Source organism: Thamnophis sirtalis, unplaced genomic scaffold, assembly GCF_051295495.1.
Source record: "Thamnophis sirtalis isolate CommonGarterSnake01/CBP01778 unplaced genomic scaffold, rThaSir2_p1.2 scaffold_8, whole genome shotgun sequence".
NCBI lineage: Eukaryota > Metazoa > Chordata > Lepidosauria > Squamata > Natricidae > Thamnophis > Thamnophis sirtalis.
The window spans coordinates 51225463-51247122 of NW_028261388.1; the positions used below are offsets into that span (position 1 = coordinate 51225463).

Below are 21660 nucleotides of genomic sequence, written 5' to 3' on the forward strand. Positions count from 1 at the left end.
TTTTTGTACTTTGATTGACAGTGTCTACCCAATGTTTCAGTGAGAAATCTTTTTTATCTTTGAAACAAACATGACAATAGGAGCTAAGCCAGATTCCTTCTGCAACCAGTGATTTGTTATATAATTAAATCATGGCACATTTCTCTTTTGTGAATATTTCCAGGGCTATCCTGAAAGCAATGAATAAGAGAGATTGCCAGTAAATCCCCACATACTAAATTCAGTCTCCTACTATGTAATTTATGTGCTAAGCAATCATCTGCTGTGCTGAGCTTTAATTTAGTGTTTGGAAACTCCAGCTGTTTTGCTTTGTAGCTAAACTGACAGTGGTTCAGTATAATTCTATTTGTTTGTTCATTTATTAAATATCTTTTGTACTGCTTTAGTATCAAGTGACTTGTAATAACTTAATACACAATAAAGCAATAATCATACAGTATTAATTATATTGTATTACTATGAATAATTTAATACATTTAATGTATAAAATGTTTAATACATGACATTTAAGACATACTAACATAATGAAATAATAATTATAATAATAAAACAAGAGAACTAGAAATCATATGAACTTATTGCAAAATTCATTGTATATTCCCTATTAACTTTACCCACTCACACCTCACTTCCCAAATACTCTTTGAAAGAACCAGGTCGTCAGTATCTAATCCCAGGGGATGGATCTTAAATCTAGGGAGCTGGCATTCCACAGGGAAGAAGCTGCTATAGAGGACATTCACCTCTTTGTATCTTAAGAGGTGTGGAGACATTAAGCAAACAGTCGCTACAACACAACTTGCTGGTCTGGTTCTCTTTGAATTAGGCAGTATCAGATATAGCCAGATGGCAAACCATGTAGGACTTTAAAGGTACATTACTATCAGCACTTTGAATTGCACCTGGAATTCTGCTCTTACAGAATTGCTGCTATATGAAAATAGTGAGTTGCCTCAGTTTAGATTGGACATGGCAATTGTCATCAATTGCAGCTTCCAAATGTCTTCAAGTACAGCCCCATTTAGGGCATATTATAGTAATCCACTTGTGAAGTGATGGTGGTATTATGTTGAGGCACTTAGCCAATAATTATGAACCTGAAGGGAAAACCATTTCTGACGAACTGAAATGGATAGCTCTGCATTACTGATGAAGCCGTTCTACCTTTATCCTTAGCCAGCCCTATCTATACATCACAGGCAGTTCAAGAAATCCAGATGGAAAAATAGGAGTTTTATAACATACATACATACACACACATACACCCACACATATACATCCTGTACAGAGGTTCTAAGTTTAGGGTGTAAAGTTTCATTCCATTTTATTGCCACTGCTTTTAGGAGTAAGTAGCAGTGATATTATCAGAGACAGAGGCAATTTCTCTTTTGATTAGGACTTTTTTTTAAAAAAAAAAGCGAAGTAAGTGTATTAACACTACTCGAAACTTCACATTCACATTGTCATACTACTCTTCTTTAAAAAAAACAACACACCGAATCATTCCCCATCCCTGCCTATAGTTTCCAAGTTTGTAAGTAGCAATCTATATGCTGTAAATGTGCATTGAGTGCCATGTATTTATGGCACATCAGAAAACATCTCTTTTAATGTGCCTTCAGTATTTATGTAGATGAAGACACAAAGATCTGAATCCAGAGAGGGACAGGGCAACTCAAATCTATTCAAACACATTTCATACCAATACCCCCCTCCCCAAAACCATTTTATAACAGGTTATGGTGATTGTCTCTACCTCTATAGTTACAGGCTTGTTAGCATTTTTAAAACAAGATAAAGAACGCAAAATCAGGTAGAATCCTAAACACTACTTGGAAAAAAGTGCAATCTTAACTAGGAAGTTTGGGGATAAAGGTTGCCCTCTCCCTTCGCTCCCTTCCCTTTTTAGTCTTTTCTCCCTCAGTGCCCTGGGAAGGCAAAGGTGAGGTGAGCTGCCGCTTTGCCGGTTGCTTTTGAGCATGCGCGCACCCCTCGGGCAGGCTACCTAGCGGAGAGTAAAGAATGTGACCCTTGGGGCTGGGCAAGTCTTAGTCTTAATCTCCACACAGAGCGCGGGGAGGACAGAGTCGCCATTGCGAGAGGGCGAGCCGGCCAAGAGCTCGGCCCTTTTAACAGCGAGGAGGCAAACCTGCCACCTGCAATTGGTCCGTCTTTTTCCTGAGGAGGTCAGCATGGCAGAGGCGCGAGGGTCGCTCGAACTGCCAGCTCCGGCCGAGAATAACGAAGAAGCGTTCAAGAAAGGCGCGGGCGAAAATGGAGCGCCGGTGGGCTCAGACGAAGACCAGGAGGCGAAGGAGCGCCCCGCCTGCACACCCGAGGAGGGCGACCCTCTGAAAGAAGCGTCTGAAGAAACAGCCCGGGAGGAAGAAAGTGGGAGCCACGGGGCGAGTCCTCCGAGCCAGAGCAGCGGAGAGACGACCCCAAAGGCCGAGGAGGAGGAGGATCAGGAAAGTTTAGCGGGGCCACCTGCAGAGCAAGTTGGACCACAAGGCAGTCCGAGCGCAGAAGGAACAACTAGCGCGGAAAGCCCTGAGGAAAAATCTGAGGGTAACACCTGGGCCGAGCCTCCTGTCCCCGAGGAGCCTCTGCAGCCGGCGGGAGAGTCGGCCAGGGGCCAGAGGGCAAGCCCGACCGGCTCAGAAGACGCCTCCGAAGGAGAGGAGCCCGCGGAGGAAAGGAGCACAGCTGAGCAAATCCCAGGACTGGAAGAGTGCGCTGAGGATGAGAGAGAAGACGGCGCGGCCGAAAAAGGCTCCGAAAAAGAAGTTGCTGAAGAAGGGGGACAAGAGGAGGGCGAGGCGGAGACTAATATCCAGCTGGAGGAGCAGTGGCGGACCCGAGAGGAGACTCTGCGGGGAGACAGCCCTCCTAGCGAGAGCCCTGTTGAAGAAACTCTGGCGGCAGAGGAGGATCTCGCCGTGGAAGAGACAGAAGTAAACCAGGAAAGCCCACCAGCGCCAGATGCCAGTGCAGAGGAAACTGGCGCCCAGGATAATCCTGAGGCGAGTGCGGAGGAAGAGGAGGAGGAGGGGGAGCAGCAACAGGAGGACGAGGAGGTGCAGCCCGATTCTGGAGAGGTGGGATCTCCGGGAGAGGCTGATGAACTCAGCAGCCACATACAACAGGGTGAGCCTGTTGACGGATTCCCTGAAGGGGCTGAAGAAGCAGATGCTCTGGGGTTGAATGGCCTTCAAGGAAGAGAAGAAGAAGCGACTGTAGAAGGGAAGCAGACGGTCCCCCACGATGCGCCTCAGCAAGAGAAACAGGAACATGACATTTCTCTCTTTGTAAAAGTAAGGATACTACATAAGCATCTGGTCCTTAGCCATCCCAGAATATTGCTCTCAGAGAGGCAGCTTCTGGTATAAAGAATAATAAAAATGGTGATATTGTAGGTTGCTGCTTTTTAATGAAACTACTTAACTAAGCTACAACTTTGGGTCAGTTAGGTAACTGTAGACTTTGAAATCAGGGAGCTTCTCTTTTTTTCCCTTTAAACTGCACTGTGTTTGCTTGTCTATAGGGAATTCTTTTGAGTAGGATCTTTTGTATCTGCACGGGAAGTTACGTATTGATGGCTTCAATGTTTTAGAGATCAAACCTAAAGTTTTGATAACAAAGTCATGCTTGGGGATCTAGTTTAGAATCTCCACAGCATAATCAACTTATAATTTAGTGAATTAAATATAAAGTTTTGAAGTAGGGGAGAAACTAAATACTGTGTATTTATTTGGATTCTGCTGAACTTGCCAGTAAGATTGTAAGAGTTTTCATTGTTGGTTTTGAACTTGGGGGTGGAGCATAGAGCAAATGTGGGACCAAATTCTACTGCTGAGCTTCAGAGAGATCTATGGTTGATAACAGTTTTTAGTTAATTGTTGATAATAATTTTGTTTTTCTAGAGTGTCAATAATTATCATTTTGAATCCAAAAGAAATATTTAGAAATAAGCTGAGTGGAAAGCATCAGAAGTGTACATCAAAATGTTCACTAAAAATAGTAGAAAACTTAGAAAAAATTCTAACATACGTAATTTGTTTATGCTGTGGGAGACATGGTGTAAACATGGGATGTTTATCTTTGTATCATGTCTTTAAATCTGCTATCTTCAAGATGCATTCAGAATAAAATGCCAACATTTCCAGCCAGCAGTAGGTATGGCGAACATCAGACCCTAGAAGACTGCAATGCAAATCTATCCTTTTTTCTTCAACTTGATAGTTTGGGACGTACCGTAAGTTCATGGTAGTATGAAAAACTTACTTATTCTTGCATGGAGTATATAGTCTATTACAGCAGAAAAGTAGTGGAAAATATGAAAAGCTTTAACCCAAATATAGGCAGATTTATATTGTTGAGATTAAAGTTTTCAAATCTTACCGATCATCATCTTTTCTTTAGCTTCAAACCATCATTAAATGAACCCCTGTTTTGGGGCACCTCTCATGGCATTTGTCTTGTGAAGCAGCTTCCCCCTGATATATAGATGCCCCTGACTTGATAGGCTTCCTCAGGGACACGAAGTCCTGGACTTTGCCCTGGGCACTGGACCAGGATGCTAATGGAGCTTTGATGTGGGTGCAGATTTAGGGGCCTTAATTGCTATTTCTTTTATGTTATTTTAAAATGTTAAAGATTATGGTTGTTGCTGTTACCTGTCTGCTGCCCGGAGTGCCTTGTTGAACAAATTACTATATATGTTAAATAAATAAATACATGCAATAATTCAGAAAAAAATATTTGGACCATATGCAAGCAGAGCACCTGCCCATTCTTCAACAAAGTATTCTAATATTTTTCAGGCTGCTGATAAAAGCACTACTGTTTTAAAAGTTTCATTAGCTTTAATGAGTTGGTTTCTTACAACATTGTTGTCTTTCTCTTTGCTCATTGGAAACATGAAAAAAGTTGAGCAGTTTAACGAACAGTAGGCAGCTGCTGCACATACATGCAGCCAGAAGCATTTGTTTCTGAAGCATTTTCTCAAAGGCAGGAAAGCCATGAGGACTAATATTTCAATTAAGAGGCATGAATTGCCTTGCTTCAAGTAAAGAAATAATTAAAGGCTTGTAACTGGCATAGCAGGAGTAGGAAAATGCAACACTGTTAATAGCAATAGCACTTAGACTTGTATGCCGCTTCACAGTGCTTTACAGCCCTTTCTAAGTGGTTTTACAGAGTCAGCATGCTATGTGCTAAGTATGTATAATAATACAAACTCATTAAGTTAAGGGTAGGGCTTTGTAATTGTCTGATTACCTGAAAGTAATGATAAGGTAGGCATGGCACACTGACCATAAAAGTGCTGGTTCCTGTTAATCAAAATAACCTTCCTGTTATTTTGAAAAGGTAGAATCAATTTCCTACTGACAAAAATTGAGATCCAGGTGTACTCTAACTTCAAAGTAAATCTTATACTTGGTGGCTTTTTGGTATATATATGGTTGTAATTCAGGGGTGGGCTGCTATGGGTTCGCCCGGGTTTGGGGAACCCATAGCTAACGTTAAGGCTGGTTCGGAGAACCTCCAAATCCCACCCCTGGCTGGCCCCACCTACCATGCCCCTCCCCTCCCACCCCTCCCCTCCCAAGAGTCTCCCATTTTTGGTGCGAGATAAGTGCAGGGTCCATGCAGAGACTCGGGGAGGAGGGGAAACAGGCCTCTTGGAAGTTCTGGAAGGTTGGAAATGGGCCTCCGAAGGGTCTCCAGAGCCTGAGGGAAGGATGTTTTTGCCCTCTCAGAAGCTCGAGGAAAGCCTCTGGAGCTCTGGGGAAGGTGAAAATGCCCCCCCCCCCATGGCGCAGGAGGCCGACTAGGCCATGCCCACCATGGCCACGTCCACCCAGCAACCAGGCAAAGAATCTGTTGCTGGAATTTTGAAGCCCACCCCTGTTGTAATTTCCCAGAAATGATATGGATTAGCAGTTTCCACAGGCACCACATAAAACATATATTTTTAAATTATGGTTGTGCAAAACTTCAATCTGCCCCATCTAAGGTGTTTGGGATTTTGTGGCCAGCATGGCCATAACCAAGTTTATTGATGACCTGATTCACAAAGAGGTCACACACTGGATTTGGTTTTTATGACAAGGCAATAATAAAGTGATCTGGAGTTGGGGGATGTTGAGACCAATTCCTTGTCATGGACATACTGCGCAAAGTTCTCTGTGGCTGCTTATGGTGTAGGTAGGAAGGACCTATTTGGTCCACTCGTTTCAGAAGATGCTTAGGAGTGTTCAGCTTAATTGAGGCCTTAGTTACTGTTTGGAATAAGAGAGTGATGGTTGCTTGGATCCATATGGACTCTCAATGTGAGTTATCCTGTAGGTTCAAGGTTTTTGTAGGAATTTCAGAACTTAAATGGAAGAAAAGATACCTACAGCACTGTTGAAAGAAAACAAAGAAGAAATCTAACTGATCGCAGGTAAGGAAGGATCTTTCTTAAGAGTTTCTTTGGGGTGATAAATACTGCAAAATATGCTTATTTTTCCACTGATTGCATTTGTAGATAACCTGCCATCAATTCTGTCTTCAGTGACGAGCTCTTTTTGATAAAACTTTAGGAAATCACTTTGAAGACTACTTTAGCCATTTATTGAATAAAATCACTCAGACCTCTTAGAGCTATACTATGGTTGTGTAGGCCTAATGGAACATTTACATGAAGCTATTAGATAAGGTCACTTATCAGCAGGTTAAATGTCATTAGTATGCTCATGATAACTGAACATCTGCCTCTGGCCACCCAAGGGATATTATCAAGAACACTTCCAGTGCCTGGAGGCTGTGGCAGCTGGATATAATTGAGCCAATGGACATCCTACATCTAGATGTCAAACCCATCAATTTTATGTTTAATCTTTCACAAATATTAAGCCTGTATTAGAAAATGCAAAAATTCCAACAGAAAATGTGGGGCTTCATAATGCAGCTTAGGGAAAGCTGGAATTATAAATTCCTTTCATAACCTTCATGTGATTGTGGTATTTTAAGCTCTTTGGGCTGCTTCCTATAGCATTATTTATTTCATTGTTAGTTAGTTAAAATAAGAGTATTTTCTCAATGTATATTAGGCATAACATACCTGGTCATTTATATAATTATCTGTTGGCATTTTTGAAAATTATACTTGTAAATTGTTAAAAGTTATTTGTTAGATATTGGAAATTGACATTTTAAATACTTACAGATTTATTTAGAATTTATATTGAATTCACATTTAAGTTAGAAGTAAGTTTCTTTGGAGAGAGCCAGTTGTGTTGTTGTAGTTTAGGCATTGGGCTAGAAAATGAAGAGACTGTGAGTTCTAGTCCTGCCTTAGGCACAAACCAGATGGGTGACTTTGGGTCAGTCATTCTTTTGCTAAGCCCTAGGAAAGAGATAATGGCAAACCACTTCTGAAATGGTTTGCCAAAAAAACTGTAAGGACTTGTCCAGGCAGTCACCAGGATTCAATAATGACTCAAAGGCACCCCCCCAAGTTTCAAATAAAGTTTTGATATGATTTGATAGAAAGTACCTTTCCCCATTTATGGAAAATGTTAAAACTATCATCTTGAGATTGGTTGGCTTATCCAGTACAGTATGCTTAACCGTATGATTTAAAACTCAACAGCTGTGTTCATGGAGGATGATATTAGGAAATGCATCCTAGGGAATTAGTTTTAGCTTTGTTGAATCTGAAGACTTGATTCTAAATTACCAATTTGCTGCGCTAAAATAATCCAAATTTTGTGACATTACTAAATTGTATTGCATTATGTCCATTAAAAAATCACTGTTTTCTTTGGTGTACATCAAGACATAAATACATAGTTTTCTCAAATATTTCCTCATAGACCCCCTGAAAATATTTAATTGCAAGATTTAGGTGGAAAATAATGGATTTTATACAAGATTGGCTTAGGTGATTTGAAAGTACTTCATTGACTTCTAAAAATTAAAATGCTTATGGGTTTGAGCCAGTACATAGCTTTATAGTAAGCATTAGCAATTTTTTTAGATGGTGGGCATCAATTTGTTTTAAAAATGTGATAGCCATGACCTGAACATTGACATCATGTAAGATTTTTGATACTTTTTAACAGTGTTATTTAATTATGAAGTTCTAGAATACCAAAGGGAGGTATTATAAATGCCATGGCAGCCACAGGTGCTATGATGCTTATTACTGTTTTGTAAAAGTTGAAAGATTCCAAAGATTCCACTTGAAATTCAGTCCCATTTGCCTTGACAGGAGCTGTCTCTCCCCAATGGGATTGTCCTGACCCACTCACTCCAGCAGAAGAGGCCTACTTTGGATCCTATCAGCCAAATAATTTCAGCTGGTGAGATCCAAGAGAAGTGCCTTTTCTGCTGTGGCCCTGCCCCTTGGAATATTTGCCCTCCAGAGAAGACTTCTGGAAGGAGAGCGTGACTCTGCCAACTGACCTGATGCCCTAATAGGGATGTTCTATGCTGGAGTTGACTGAGGGAGTAATGAGAAGATCCCCACTCCCATGTTACCTATTCTCTTGGTTTTTATCTTTATTTAATCTTACTTAATTTTTAACTTTTTATGTTATATTTTTATTATTCTATATGCTTCCCTGAATCACTACAACAGTGAGATGGATGACATATAAATTAAACAAACAAACAAACAAACAAATAACAAGTATTTGGGAGAAATTTGGTACTTCTTTGTACCTACCCTGGAAAAAATGATTTCCCATAATTTAATCTTGTGACAGAGGAATAGTATCAGGATCACATGAAGTATTAATACTGCTATATATTGCCTTGGTAGGACCACACCTGGAATACTATTTCAGCTCTGGTCACCATGTTATAAAAATGCTGAGATTCTAGAAACAGTGCAAAGAAATGCAACAAAGATTCGTGGCACGACATAACCGCGAACGTCAAAAGCGCGCCGACAACACCGCGGCGCTAAAACCGCGATGTCAAAAGCGCGCCGACAACAGCGTGCCGACAGAAGCGCGATTTAACTTAAGGTAAGGTTTAGGGTTGGGTTTAGGGTTAGATTTAGGGTTAGGTTTAGGGTTATGTTACAGCGCACTTCTGTCGGCGCGCTGTTGTCGGTGCGCTGTTGTCGCACGGTTTTGACAGTGCAGTTTTGTCACCGCGCTTTAGTCACATGCGCTTTAGTCTACCGCGGTTTTGTGGTGGAACCACAAAGATTATTAGGGGTCTGGAGGCTAAACCATCTGATGAACAGTTTTAGAAACTGGGTATGAGAAAGTGACATGATAACAGTATTCCAATATTTGAGGGGCTGCCACAGAGAAGAGGAGGTCAACCTATTCTTACTTGAAGGCAAGTAACAGATGGAAACTTATCAAAGAGAGATCCAGACTAGAATTAAGGAGCAAACAATTAATCAGTGGAACAACTTGCCTTCAGAAGTTGTGAATGTTCCATCACCAGAGGTTTTAAGAAGAGATTGGGCAGTCATTTGTCTGAAACAGTAGGGTCTTTTGCCTGGGCAGGAGGTTGGACAAGAAGACCTTCAAGGTGCCTTCCAACTTTGTTATTCTGTATTTTGTAGTTCTTCTAGATTTTCCTTCAGATATATTATCAAACTACAGCAATCTTCCTGGACTTGATACTGGACAAAATTGTTGGGTGTTACTTTTAGAGATTCCAAACTACATCTGGCAGGTATCATCTTAAAGATTACTCAGTATTTACAGTATGCAACTGATTTCTGCTGCTGCCTCTGTTCTTTGAGAAGTAAAAGTATAGATTTACTTTGTATGTTGGGGAAAGAATTAGCTTGCCCCATCCCTAAATGTGTGTAGAAATTTAAGAAGTTCCTAGCTCAATAGTAGGAAATGCTAACAAAGAAAATGTTCAGAATCATTGGAAATTATAATGAACTCTTTAACAAATGGGTTTATTTATTTGCAGCCAATAAATATTTGGAGCCATGTAACACAGCATCTTGTTATCTGAAAGGATCACATAGCTTTTGTTCTGTACAACCTAGTTATTTTAAACTCTGTTATAGAAATAACATATGAAGGTTATCTGATTTTTGTGTTGATAATAAAACCCATGATGTAGTAAAGAACAGTATGGATTTTCATTTCTGCTATGTTTACACCTGTACTAATGAAAGGTGAAAATGTTTTCTGCCAAGAGATTACTAAATCATCACATCTGCTGCTGATAAACTTGTTATGCCCTTGTACTGGGAATAAGAGTCCTGGGAAACAAATGCTTTTCCCATAAGATTTTAGGCTACCAGATCTGGGCTGTCAAGTCCGGATGACTATTAGATTGCAGCACAGAGATACAGAAAATTATTTGTTGCCTTCTAGTGATTCTCCAGATTTTTTGTAGCCGAAATCTCTATGTGAAACATCGTATCTCATTGTATAAATTTTTTTTAAAAAAAATCATGGGTAAAATACTCTGCCAGATTTCTAAATTATAGTAGGCTTAATTATTTTTGTGCACATGGAAGTTTTTCTCTTCACTTTTTTCTATTGAGTAGCTATGGATGCATTCTAAGTGTAATATACATTATATCTTAATCAACTTTGCTCTATGATTACCTGTTATTATGTACTTTATGTTTTATTTAGTAAGTTTATACTGTCCTGTAATTCTGCTGCCAACTTAGAAATGTAGCAAAACCCATTCCTTTACATTTATTCTACAGTAAATGCTATTCTTCTGTGTGCTAAGTAATTTTTTTGTTGTACATGAATAATTTGGTTGTCTTTTAGATTGGATTATAGTTATATTTGTATGTAATTTCTAAATTAAACTTATCTTTATAATAATATGTAAGTGAATGATTGAGAAATATTGTTGCTAATCACACAGTCATCCAGTATTTCTATCTGTTATTTCTGCTTAAGAGACAAACTGTAGGCTGTACAATATTGATGCAGGGGAGTAATTAATCTGATCTTTGTGTTCCCCTCCAGGGAAAATGAAAGCATGAAATTCAGTTGGGAATAACATAAATAAAGTAGGTTGTTGTCAATTAAGGCAGGAAGGGTTGATTGCCTAATATCTTTTAGCCAATGCATCTTTTTGCTATATTAAAGAATTGTTGTGCAGCATTGGAAACATTTGTAGCTATCAAACTCTGAAGCATATATTCCTACTTCTTTAGCTTACTCATGTGAAATATATTTATATTATGGTTGGAAGAATGAAACGGAAACTTTTTTGATTTGGGGAGAGTCAATTCTGACTCCCAATTTGAGAAAAAGGAAGCAAAGCTGGATCCACCAGTATCTATACACAACCATTCCTCTGTAGGGTGCTGCAAGGGAGCTATTCTGGTGCACTATCTGAGTGTATCTTTATTAATCTGTTAGCTCAGAATCTGAAATAAAGAAGTTACATCTCTCAGATCCACTGGTCCACAGTATTCATGCCATATACTGTACTTAAAGCACAATTAATGACACAAGTAAATTGTGAGATTATACTGATATTTGCTTAAAGCAAATCTTTTTTTTTTTTTTTTGGCCTCAGGATTTAAACAGAATTTCTGTAGGTCTTTTCATTTGGCAGCACTTTTCAGTGTTATACTACAATATTTAGTCTTTGTATCTTAGAAGACAGGCATTTAATGTGGTATTGATGATAGCAGAAAAGCTAAAAGTCATGGTGAGTTGAAGTTGGCAAAAGTGCTAAAAACTATAGATAGATTTCTTCAAATATGTTTTTTTTAAATCACCAAGCCAGCTATTTGAGAACCAGTTTGGTGAAGTAGTTAAGGCACTAAGCTAGAACTGGAAGGGGGTGAGTTCTAATCACACAAAAGTCAGTTTGGTGAAGTAGTTAAGACACTAGGCTAGAACTGGAAGTGGGTGAGTTGTAATCACACAAAAGTAGTTCAGTGACTGGGCCAATCACTTTCTCTCAGCCCTAGGAAGCAAGCAATGCAAACCATTTCCAAAATCTTGCCAAGAAAACTGCAGGGACTTGTCCTTACAGCTGCCAGGATTCATAAACTAATTTGAAGACACACACACACACACACACACACACACACACACACACACACACACACACACACGAAGTATTTGTGAATTGCATTCATCTTTCATCATTATAATGCCAACTATATTTTCTGTTTCTATGGATATACTATGAGATTATGTCCCAAAGATATTAAAAAATAAATGACAGATCGGAAAGATACTGCCTTAGAAGATCTACAGGATAAAGACTTGAAACAAACCTTATCTGATGGAGAAAAGTTAGAAAATACAAATGATAAACCAAGAGAATGATCTGGAAAGTGACTTCTTACAGGCTTGTTAAAGCCCTGAAGATGGGTAGTCGTTTTTGGGAGGACATTGTAATCTAAGTTCTTCTGAGCAAAAGATTGGATTAGATCCTACATGACCCCTCCTATATCCTCCCAGCAGAATAGTGTCAGAAACCGTTATGCTTGTAACCTTTTATTGATTACCTGTAATTATTTTCAATTCCTTTCTCAATATTTAATTTTTTGGTGAAAGACTATTATTCATAATATATAACCAAGATAAGTAAAAACTTTAAAACTCCAACTCACAAGCAAAGACTATCTGCTTTTCATGTTTAATTTCATCATTTGGTTCTTGAGCAGAGGTTAGGATATCAGTCTTAGATTGTTTCCCCATTTTTGTCTCATTGCTGTTGTTTTCAACTTTCTACTTCTCATATTATTAAGGGTATTTATTCACAGTTCATTACAGATTTTTATTTTAAATGATATTTACATTAAGGATAGTGGAAACCGTATAAAGGATATGTAATTAAAGGACATGTAATTTAAATACCAGTTAATCTCCTTTTCCCAGTCCTATAATGTGTTCCAGAAAACAAAGCTCTTTTGTTAAAATAATTCCCTTTAAGAATTTAACAAGGCTATATTTTTTCCTTATTGATGTGTGATCTTTAGTTAGTTTCCTAGCATGTTATTAAATACGGATTAGAAATAGCATTGGTCTGTTGAAACCATAATCCTCGTAATAGGATAAATGGCAAATAATATTAATTTCTTGCTTGTGTACTTCTGACCTTGTTGTACCGAGTTTAAGACCAATACAAACACGAATGGTCCTCCTGTGGGTTTTTCTTGGGGAGATGGTGCCCAAGCCAGACAAGAGGCAAGTCTCTTCAGAAAAAAAAATTATTATCTTTCAGCATAAAAATTCCTCTATAATGAAAAAAGTTTGTTTTGTTTTTTCCTTAGACTTTATTTTGTTTTTCTTATTCCCTGGAATTATTCCCTCTCCATTTACTTTATTCACCATTCTGTAGTCTGTCCACTTATTATGGCCCCATGCTTCCAACACAATATCTTCTTCCTATTACAACTATTTTAACTATTCTAATGTATTTTTCCTTTTAACTCTCTCTGGAATCTTGACTCTTGAGCCCTTTAACTCATCCCCCCTCCCAGTTCTTCCCATCCATTCTGTATCACGGTTACTTGTATGGCCTTAGTTGACTGGATACAGGTGGCCCTCAACTTATTACCACAATTTAGCCCAAGATTTCTGTTGTTAAGTGATACATATGTTACTTACTTGTCCTGTTTTATAACCTTTCTTGCCTCAGTTGTTAAGTGAATCATTGGAATTGATAAGTTAGTAACCCATTTTTTAAAGTGAATCTGGTTTTCCCATTGACTTTGCTTGTCAGAAGATCACAAAAAGTGATTACATGACCTTGGGATACAGCAACAGTCATAAGTATGAACCAGTTGCCAAGCACCTGACCATGGGGATGGTGCAAAGGTCGTAACTGAAAAACAATCATAAGTCATTTTTTTCAGTGCCATTGTAACATTGAATGGTCACTAAAGGAATTATTATAAGTTGAGGTCTACCTGTACTAAGTGGAGACTGGTGACTATGAGGAGGATGTCCTCTGTCCAATTTTTCATTTTGACAGCATTTGGCATCTGGAATGTCTGGCTTCTAGAATCCTCTTGCCTTTCACAGCACCTTTAGTTCTGCAGAATTGCTGAGTTAGTTGCAAGAACACTGACATTATTGTTACTGCACCTTCCAGTGTTCACCTGTCATCTGTTCTAATCAGAAATTCTGTTATTTTTGATGGGGTGGAAAGCAACAGCCCATCCCAAGTTTACTCCACCAGCTCTCTCTTTTCCCCACAGTGTGGCTTATCCGCTTGGCCTTCATTTTTTTTGGGGGGGGGGGTTGCTTTTATTTCTGTTAAATGCTGCTCACTATTCCTCCAGGGCTAAGGAAAATTCTTCATCCCCCAAGTTGTTCTACTTGATTTCTGTTTCTGTTCTCTCTCTCTCCCCCCTCCTCCCTCTCTTATCTGGCTATCTGCTTGCCTTTCCTCAATTGAATTCTGCCCCCCCTAAAAAGAAACCTCAAGAGGAAGGAGGGAGAACAAGGACATCAGCCACTGTTTCTTCCTTCCACAAGTGGTCAGGGCAATACATACATAGAAGTTGTAAATCCCTCCAACCTCAGTTGAAGTTAGCTATAAAATGGTGATTTTATAAAACGGGGGGGATTTGTCAGTCCATAACTATTTAAAATGCTTAAAATGTAGTTTTGATGCTGCTTTATTTTTTTGTTTGTTTGTTTGTTTATATTTTCCCTGCCTTTATTATTTTTATAAATAACTCAAGGCCGCAAAATAGCCGACATACCTTCTTCTTCCTATAAAGGCAGCTGGGTGATCCCACAGTAGCAACCCTGTAAAGTGGGTTGGGCTGAGAGTGAGCGACTGGCCCAAAGTCACCCAGCTGGCTTTCATGGCTAAAGTGGGAATTGAACTCCCACTTGCTAGCCTGGTACCATAAAACTCAAGACTGAGAGTGACATATCAATGAAAGTTTTAGCATGAAAATGCCAATTAGGTGTTGCTACACAGTTTTAGTGGATCCCAAAAAGTGTAATAATTAATATACATGCATTTATACATATCTCCTTATTTAGTCCCCCTGTAATGCATTTCTGACCATCCCAGTATATACAGTAAATCTCCCCAATTACACTGTAGGCTTTTAGGGGTGAATTTATATATACAGTGTATACTACTACATTATATACATAATTAATATTTGAAATGATAGTGGTTGTATTTAGTGGTGATCCAAAAACTAATATTATTTATTTCTGTTTATTATCTATCAAGAAACCTTGATTAATTAATCAACTTGAATTTTCTGATTTTACTTTTGAAAATGGTGCTTTTTACATTATAGTCCAGACACTACAAGGAAGACCAGAACATCTCCCTGAAATGTATATATTTCATACTTCATGTATTTAAGAAGTGAACACTTCTTTCTGTAGTTTAGAATATATAACTAAAGAATAGCAGCTAGTAAATATGTTTCTTCATGTATAAATGTAAAACTCATAACTGACAGCTAATGTCTTCTCTTCCATGTTGGTATCTCTGGACCTTGACATAAGCTTTTTGGCTAGCATCACACATTACTCCAAGTCATTTTAACTGGTTTGTTGTATAAACTACAACTGATAGAGTTTACCCAACAAGTAACACTATAAGCCAGGCATGGCCAACCTGAGGATCTTGATTCAGATGCCAACTCAAACTATTTTTGCAGACTTTCAGCTCCAAAACCTTTTATTGTGGACCACACTCCCAAGAAGTGTGAAGGGTCTAGGCATAAGTTACATTAAAATTAAATTAACAAATCAAGTTTATTATTATTGCAGTCAAAGACCAGAGACTAGAACAAATAAAAACATTCAATGAATATCCAGTTAAAAATTCTAGAATAAAATAATAATAGATAAAATCTATATTAAAACCACAATTTGGCATTGAGTCTGTCAGTTATACATGGCCTAATTATATCAATCCTTAAACTAATAAATTTGATTTAATAAACTTGATTTGAACAAGAAAATGATTGCAAAGAGACATGAATCTCCAACATTGTATATTTTATTCTGAAATATTCCTATCTTCTGTTTAGCTGAAAAGATCTAGAGAAGAGTTCCCCAACTTTTCCAGTGGGGGGGGGGGCAAAAAGGGGATGGTTCTCTGTGAGTGCTGGGCAAACATGCACACAGTTTCATTTGCGTGAGTAGCGGGCACGCTCGCCCACCACTCATGCAAATGGAGTACACATGCCCGCTGCTTGCGCAAGTGGGGATACCTGCTTGCCCATCACTTCCGTGGCCTGGTTCTGAAAGGCTCAAAGCCCGGTAATGGGCTGCGGCTTGGGGATTGGGGACTCCTGGTGTAGAGGTGAACCTGACAGGAAAAATGGTACAGTATTGCTGTCATTTAATTATGTGTCTGGAAGAAACAAGGGAAGAAACTTCAAGAGAGCACTGAGGCTGCAATTATGGGAGAATTGGACTATGTGCATCTTGCAGTAATGATTGAGCATCTTAAATTAATGCCAGTAGTTTAATTAACCTTCCTTCTTGCCATAGGCTGGCAGTGATGGGGAAAGCATTGGAAACTGCCCATTTTCTCAACGTCTCTTCATGATTCTCTGGCTAAAGGGTGTTATTTTTAATGTTACCACTGTGGATTTGAAACGGTGAGTTATAATGCTTTTTCTCCATTGTAAAAAAAATATTTATTTATTTTTAATATTAAATCCAGGCCCAGAATTTTTATTTCTAACTACTTAGAGAGGTATTTGTAAACTTTCACTAAATCCAAGTGACTTCTTATCAGTACTTTCACTGTCATGAAATAATTGCATATTTTATATATAACATAATTTTAATACAGTTTTAGGTATAAATTTGGAATGATTTCTTCTGTCTGTTTAGATAGTATCAACTGTCTATTTTGGCTGCAATTCCAGAATTATAATAAAGACTTAGTTCCTAGCCACGTTTGTCTATGTTTGAAAAAAAATTGGGAATTTTTCCAAAACAATGACTATTATCAAAGCATTTTAACCTCCTTTAGTACTGTATGACATATCACTTAAGCGACTGTTTTGATCTGTTTTGGAAAAACAGGACTTCAACAGCACCATTGAATGAGAAATGGTTAAACTTTCACAAGTATAAGGTTTCAGGCAATTTCAGAAAACCTTAAGAAATATATTAGTTTATTAACACAATACAATTTTTAATAGATAAAAAACTGGTAATCCGTTTCACGTTTAACTTTTATCTGCATAACCAACACTTCCTCCCCCCTCTCTGCCTCACCCTTAATTAAATTCTGTGTTAGAATAGTCTTTCTATGTGTCTGATAAAGGGAAATCTAGATCAATAAGCTTATGCTTTTGGAGAATATGTATCAATTGGAAAAGATGCTACCAACATTTTGCCATCATAGACTCGTATGGCTTTCCTCATATGATTTGTTGCTGTGTCAGGAGCTGACATGAGGACTGACATTCTGGTAGTCACTTTCCCAATCAGTTGATCATTTCTGGATATTATCAGTTCTTGGTTCCCAAATATTTCAATGAAAAGAGAAAGTCACATTTTTTGTAATCTTCCCTCCTGCCATGAAGAGAGGGAAAACTATTTTTCTCTATTTCTTTTCCCCCACGTTTCCCAGAAAATAATGAAAAATATACGGTGTGTTGGTTAGAGTTGTCACATCTAAAGTGTCAGAAGGAAGATTAGTTAAGCTATCGGAATGCTAAGAGAAGACATATTCTTCCAAAGCCATATTAGTATAGCATCTTTCCACTTCCACAAAGAAGCGTTGTTTTGCTATTAACCCTTTTGAATCTCCTTGAATGACATAATTGATAGGTTTTACTAACTCCCTCAGCCCTAAACAAGAAAAAAATGTCTGCCAAGTCTGAACTAAATATGATTTACTTTCAATAAATGTACTTAAATACTACATTGGCAATCACAATTTTAAATTCCAAGATAGGTAGCTGAATTAAAATGCAATAATTTGTACAGTTGATCGGTTTTTGTTTTTCTCAGACAAGATATTTCTTTTTTGTATAGGAAACCTGCAGACTTACAGAAATTAGCTCCAGGAACAAACCCTCCATTTATAACTTTTGATGGTGATGTTAAAATAGATGTAAATAAAATTGAAGAATTTCTAGAAGAAAAGTTAGCACCACCAAGGTACAGTATTCTTCTGTGCTATAATTAGTTTGATGTTATATAGAATGAGTGTTGAATATTCTTAAATCATTGGTTATCAAGAGAACCGTGGATTGAAACAGATTAAAGATGGCTAATGGATAGGCAAGAGAGATGATTGGCACAGACACTTTAGTTCTATTACAGAGTTTCAAATGCAATGCTGAAAAATAATTAGATGGCAATAAATTCTTATATGTTACATTTTTCAGATATCCTAAACTTGCACCAAACCATACAGAATCTTACTCTGCAGGAAATGATGTGTTTGCTAAATTTTCTGCATTCATAAAAAATACAAGGGAAGACGTCAATGAACGTAAGTATTATAAACTTTGCTTTGTTTCAGTTTTTATGGACTCCAGGTCCTCCGTGTTTGGCACCTATACCTATTAACTCATCTGCAGGAAATCCAGAATTGCAAAGACCAAAAAGCGATAATTCTATCTGCATTAATAATTTTTTTTTCAAAACTTTCAGATTTGTTTCTTTTCATAAGCTTCTGCTAATGTAGCATTCAAGTCACAGATCCCTTACAAGAGAAAGGTACCTTGATTTACAGGCCTCCACAACAATACTCAAAATTCTTGTTTACATAGAACTAGAGGAATAGACAAAGGCAGCTCGGATTGATCTGGGTAGCTTGACTCTGTACATGTTCTTGCATGTGTTGCAGTAAGCCCAGTAGCCTATGTAAAGAGAATTGTAGGAAAACTAATAAAGAGGATCCCCCCACCCTTGTTTTAGCAATGGACTAAAAACAAGCTGTGGCCTCTGGATTTTTTGTTTGCTTGTTTTTTGAGTCATTGTCTCAAAAACAGATAAGATGTGTTTCTGTTCTGATTTGATAAAAGCAGGAGGTGGTGAGATAATTTTCATTGCCTTAGATTATTTATTTCACAAGTTCTACCCTTGAGTTAACTTTCAGTGCCCTTTTCAAGATGTAGCCATTTATCTTGCTCCTGCCTAGATTACAGTCTTTCAGCAATATGCAACCTTGGTTACAGCTCCTGGGAGAGAAAAGTGCTTGGTTGCATAATTGTCCCAAAGCTATCTTATCATTATAGCTAGCCAAGGATTTTATATGCAATAGCAGCTTCAAAAACACCCCTTTATAGTAATTTATTTTATTTGCTTTTCTCTTCCCCCTGCTTTTATTAATTTAGTTTCTTTTCTAATTGGTAGCTAATGTTTTGTGGCTATTGATCATGCTTCATTATGTTTAGTAGCTTATGTGTTTCCTTTAGGTTATTATATGTTACGACCACCCAACCTGATTTATTTTCTATTTTGCTACCTGAATACACCTATTTTTTCTCCTTTATTCTATTTTTTACCATTAAAATTGATCCATTTGTCATTGCATGTAGATCAGATTGATAGTGCAAGAGCTTGGCTCCACTGTTATGAAAATTATATCTTCTCCTTTCTCCCAAATGTTCAGCTTTGGGGTGAACATGTGGAGAGTTGAGTGGGATGGACAGTATTTTTTCAAGTTATTTTCTTAACATCTTTCTATTATAGCACGGATCAGATCTCTCCCTCAAAATATACAGACAGTTATCTTTCTCTTTATGGATGTTGCTGTTTTGGCTACTTAATTATCAGTGAACAAATAGTGAATTCCATTATTCTCCTTTTTTACTTTAGATTTAGAAAAAACATTGCTTAAGGCTTTAAATAAACTGAATACTTACTTAAACACCCCCTTGCCTGAAGAAATAGATGCCAATAGTACTGAAGACTTCACTGTTTCCTCAAGGAAATTCCTAGATGGTGATGAATTCACATTAGCAGATTGCAATCTCTTGCCAAAGCTTCATATCATCAAGGTTTGTTTTTTTTTCTTTTATGTAAAATGAGTAACACATGCCACAATAATTCCTTCTTATATTTATTTCATACTGAATAATTCAAATTATGTTTGCTTGCACGTTAATGTAGTATTTATTCTAATTTGTCATATAAACCATGTCGAATTTTTTAAAATTTCAACTCATATTTGCCTCACATTTAATATTTTAAAAATCCTTATTTTAATTGGAGTCTATTTTATCTTAATTCAAACCAAGCAATTAATGAAGACAAATGACCAAAAACTGTAAATGTCCTATTTTTTCCAGATTATCTGTTTTTTAAAATGCAAGATCTAAAATATCTTTTAGTGCTACATTAAAGTTCAGTTTGTACAATTTCCTATCACCATATTTTTGTTTTCTACTGATTACATAAAAACAGTATTCTATTGATAATGATTTCATTTTTTTTTAAGGTTGTGGCAAAGAAGTTTAGAAATTTTGAATTTCCATCTGAAATGACTGGTATCTGGAGATATTTGAATAATGCATATGATAGGGACGAGTTCACAAATACATGCCCTGCAGATCGGGAAATAGAATATGCCTATCTGGATGTTGCAAAAAGAATGAAATAAATCAAGAAAGTTCTGTGTCTTATATTTCTTCTATGAGAGTTTTTTTTAAAGAATCAAAAGCAAAGCATCCATTCGTCAGCAAGGTTTAAAAATGGAGACTTTTTCTGGGAAAATTATTTTATTAATCTACTTATAATCATGTATAGTGTGTAGGGGATTTTGTGTGTGTAATTGTGGATATGCAAAGGAACTAGACATATGTATTGTATGTTAAGTTTTATATTCACTAAAACATTCTCAAGAACAGTGACATTTACATTTATAACAATTAAGTGTTACGCTTCTGGTAATTATTTTCTTGCATCACAAACATGAGAGGTTAAGTAGAACTAAAATTTAATGAACTTAACTGAAGCCATATACATTTGCTATGCTTCCAGATCTAATAAGAACTGAAGAATAATTTATATGTTGTTCTGTATATAAATTATGATTGCTTAAAGTCATTCAATTTTATACACAGAAATTAGGGCACAGAGGATTTGATACACTCCAGCTTCTGTGGCATTGGGAATAACAACTAAAAGACTTCAGATATGTTTATATAGCCCCAGACACCATAAAATTAAATATAAATTAATAAATACGTATATAAATACTTAATTTTTAACATTGTCACCTTTGATATATGAGATTTGTTTTCTCTTGTTATGGGAGGATTTCAGCTTTTTCATCTGAAATTTTTATATTAAATTTTTTGCTATTCCTTTGGTCTAGTGGTTAAGGTACCAGGCTTCAAAACAAAAGACCATGAATTCAAGTCCAACCAGCTAGGTGACCTTGGGCCAGTCACTTCCTCTCACAGGAATCCTCACAGGATTGATGTAGGAAAAATAGGAGAAGGAATGTTTATGGAGATTCTCAATCAACCAGGTCATGGTTGTCCCAAAGGTGCTTTTCAAAAGGCAAGTGGACTTTGTTTCCTCCCTGAAAACATTTCACTTCTCATCCAAGAAGTTTCTTCAATTCAAGGAAAAAAAACCAACAAAGTCAAGTTACCTTTTGAAAAGCACCTTTGGGGGATAGGAGGAGGAGGAGGAGGAGGGTGTTTTGGATAGGTTTTCTGCCTTGAGTTAGTGTAAAAATAACTCAATACAAATAAAGGTGGAATATAATAAGTAAAGTAAATAAATA

The 21660-nt window shown here is 37.3% G+C and overlaps 1 protein-coding gene across 3 annotated transcripts; it reads left to right on the top strand.

Moving 5' to 3' along the window:
* The first annotated feature begins 2088 nt into the window (after positions 1 to 2088).
* On the top strand, positions 2089 to 20548 carry CLIC6 (CLIC family member 6). 3 transcript variants are annotated; one of them, XM_087721636.1, is made up of 7 exons: positions 6190 to 6448; positions 8813 to 9020; positions 16446 to 16555; positions 17949 to 18074; positions 18305 to 18411; positions 19743 to 19924; positions 20365 to 20548. In XM_087721636.1, the coding sequence occupies exons 3-7, from the start codon at positions 16500 to 16502 to the stop codon at positions 20524 to 20526; spliced, it is 633 nt and encodes a 210-aa protein (XP_087577762.1). In that variant the 5' UTR covers positions 6190 to 6448; positions 8813 to 9020; positions 16446 to 16499; the 3' UTR covers positions 20527 to 20548. The 3 variants fall into 3 exon arrangements, with proteins under 3 accessions (XP_013922814.2, XP_087577762.1, XP_087577763.1); XM_014067339.2 differs by lacking the exons at positions 6190 to 6448; positions 8813 to 9020 and adding an exon at positions 2089 to 3314; XM_087721637.1 differs by lacking the exon at positions 8813 to 9020.
* Positions 20549 to 21660: the final 1112 nt, after the last annotated feature.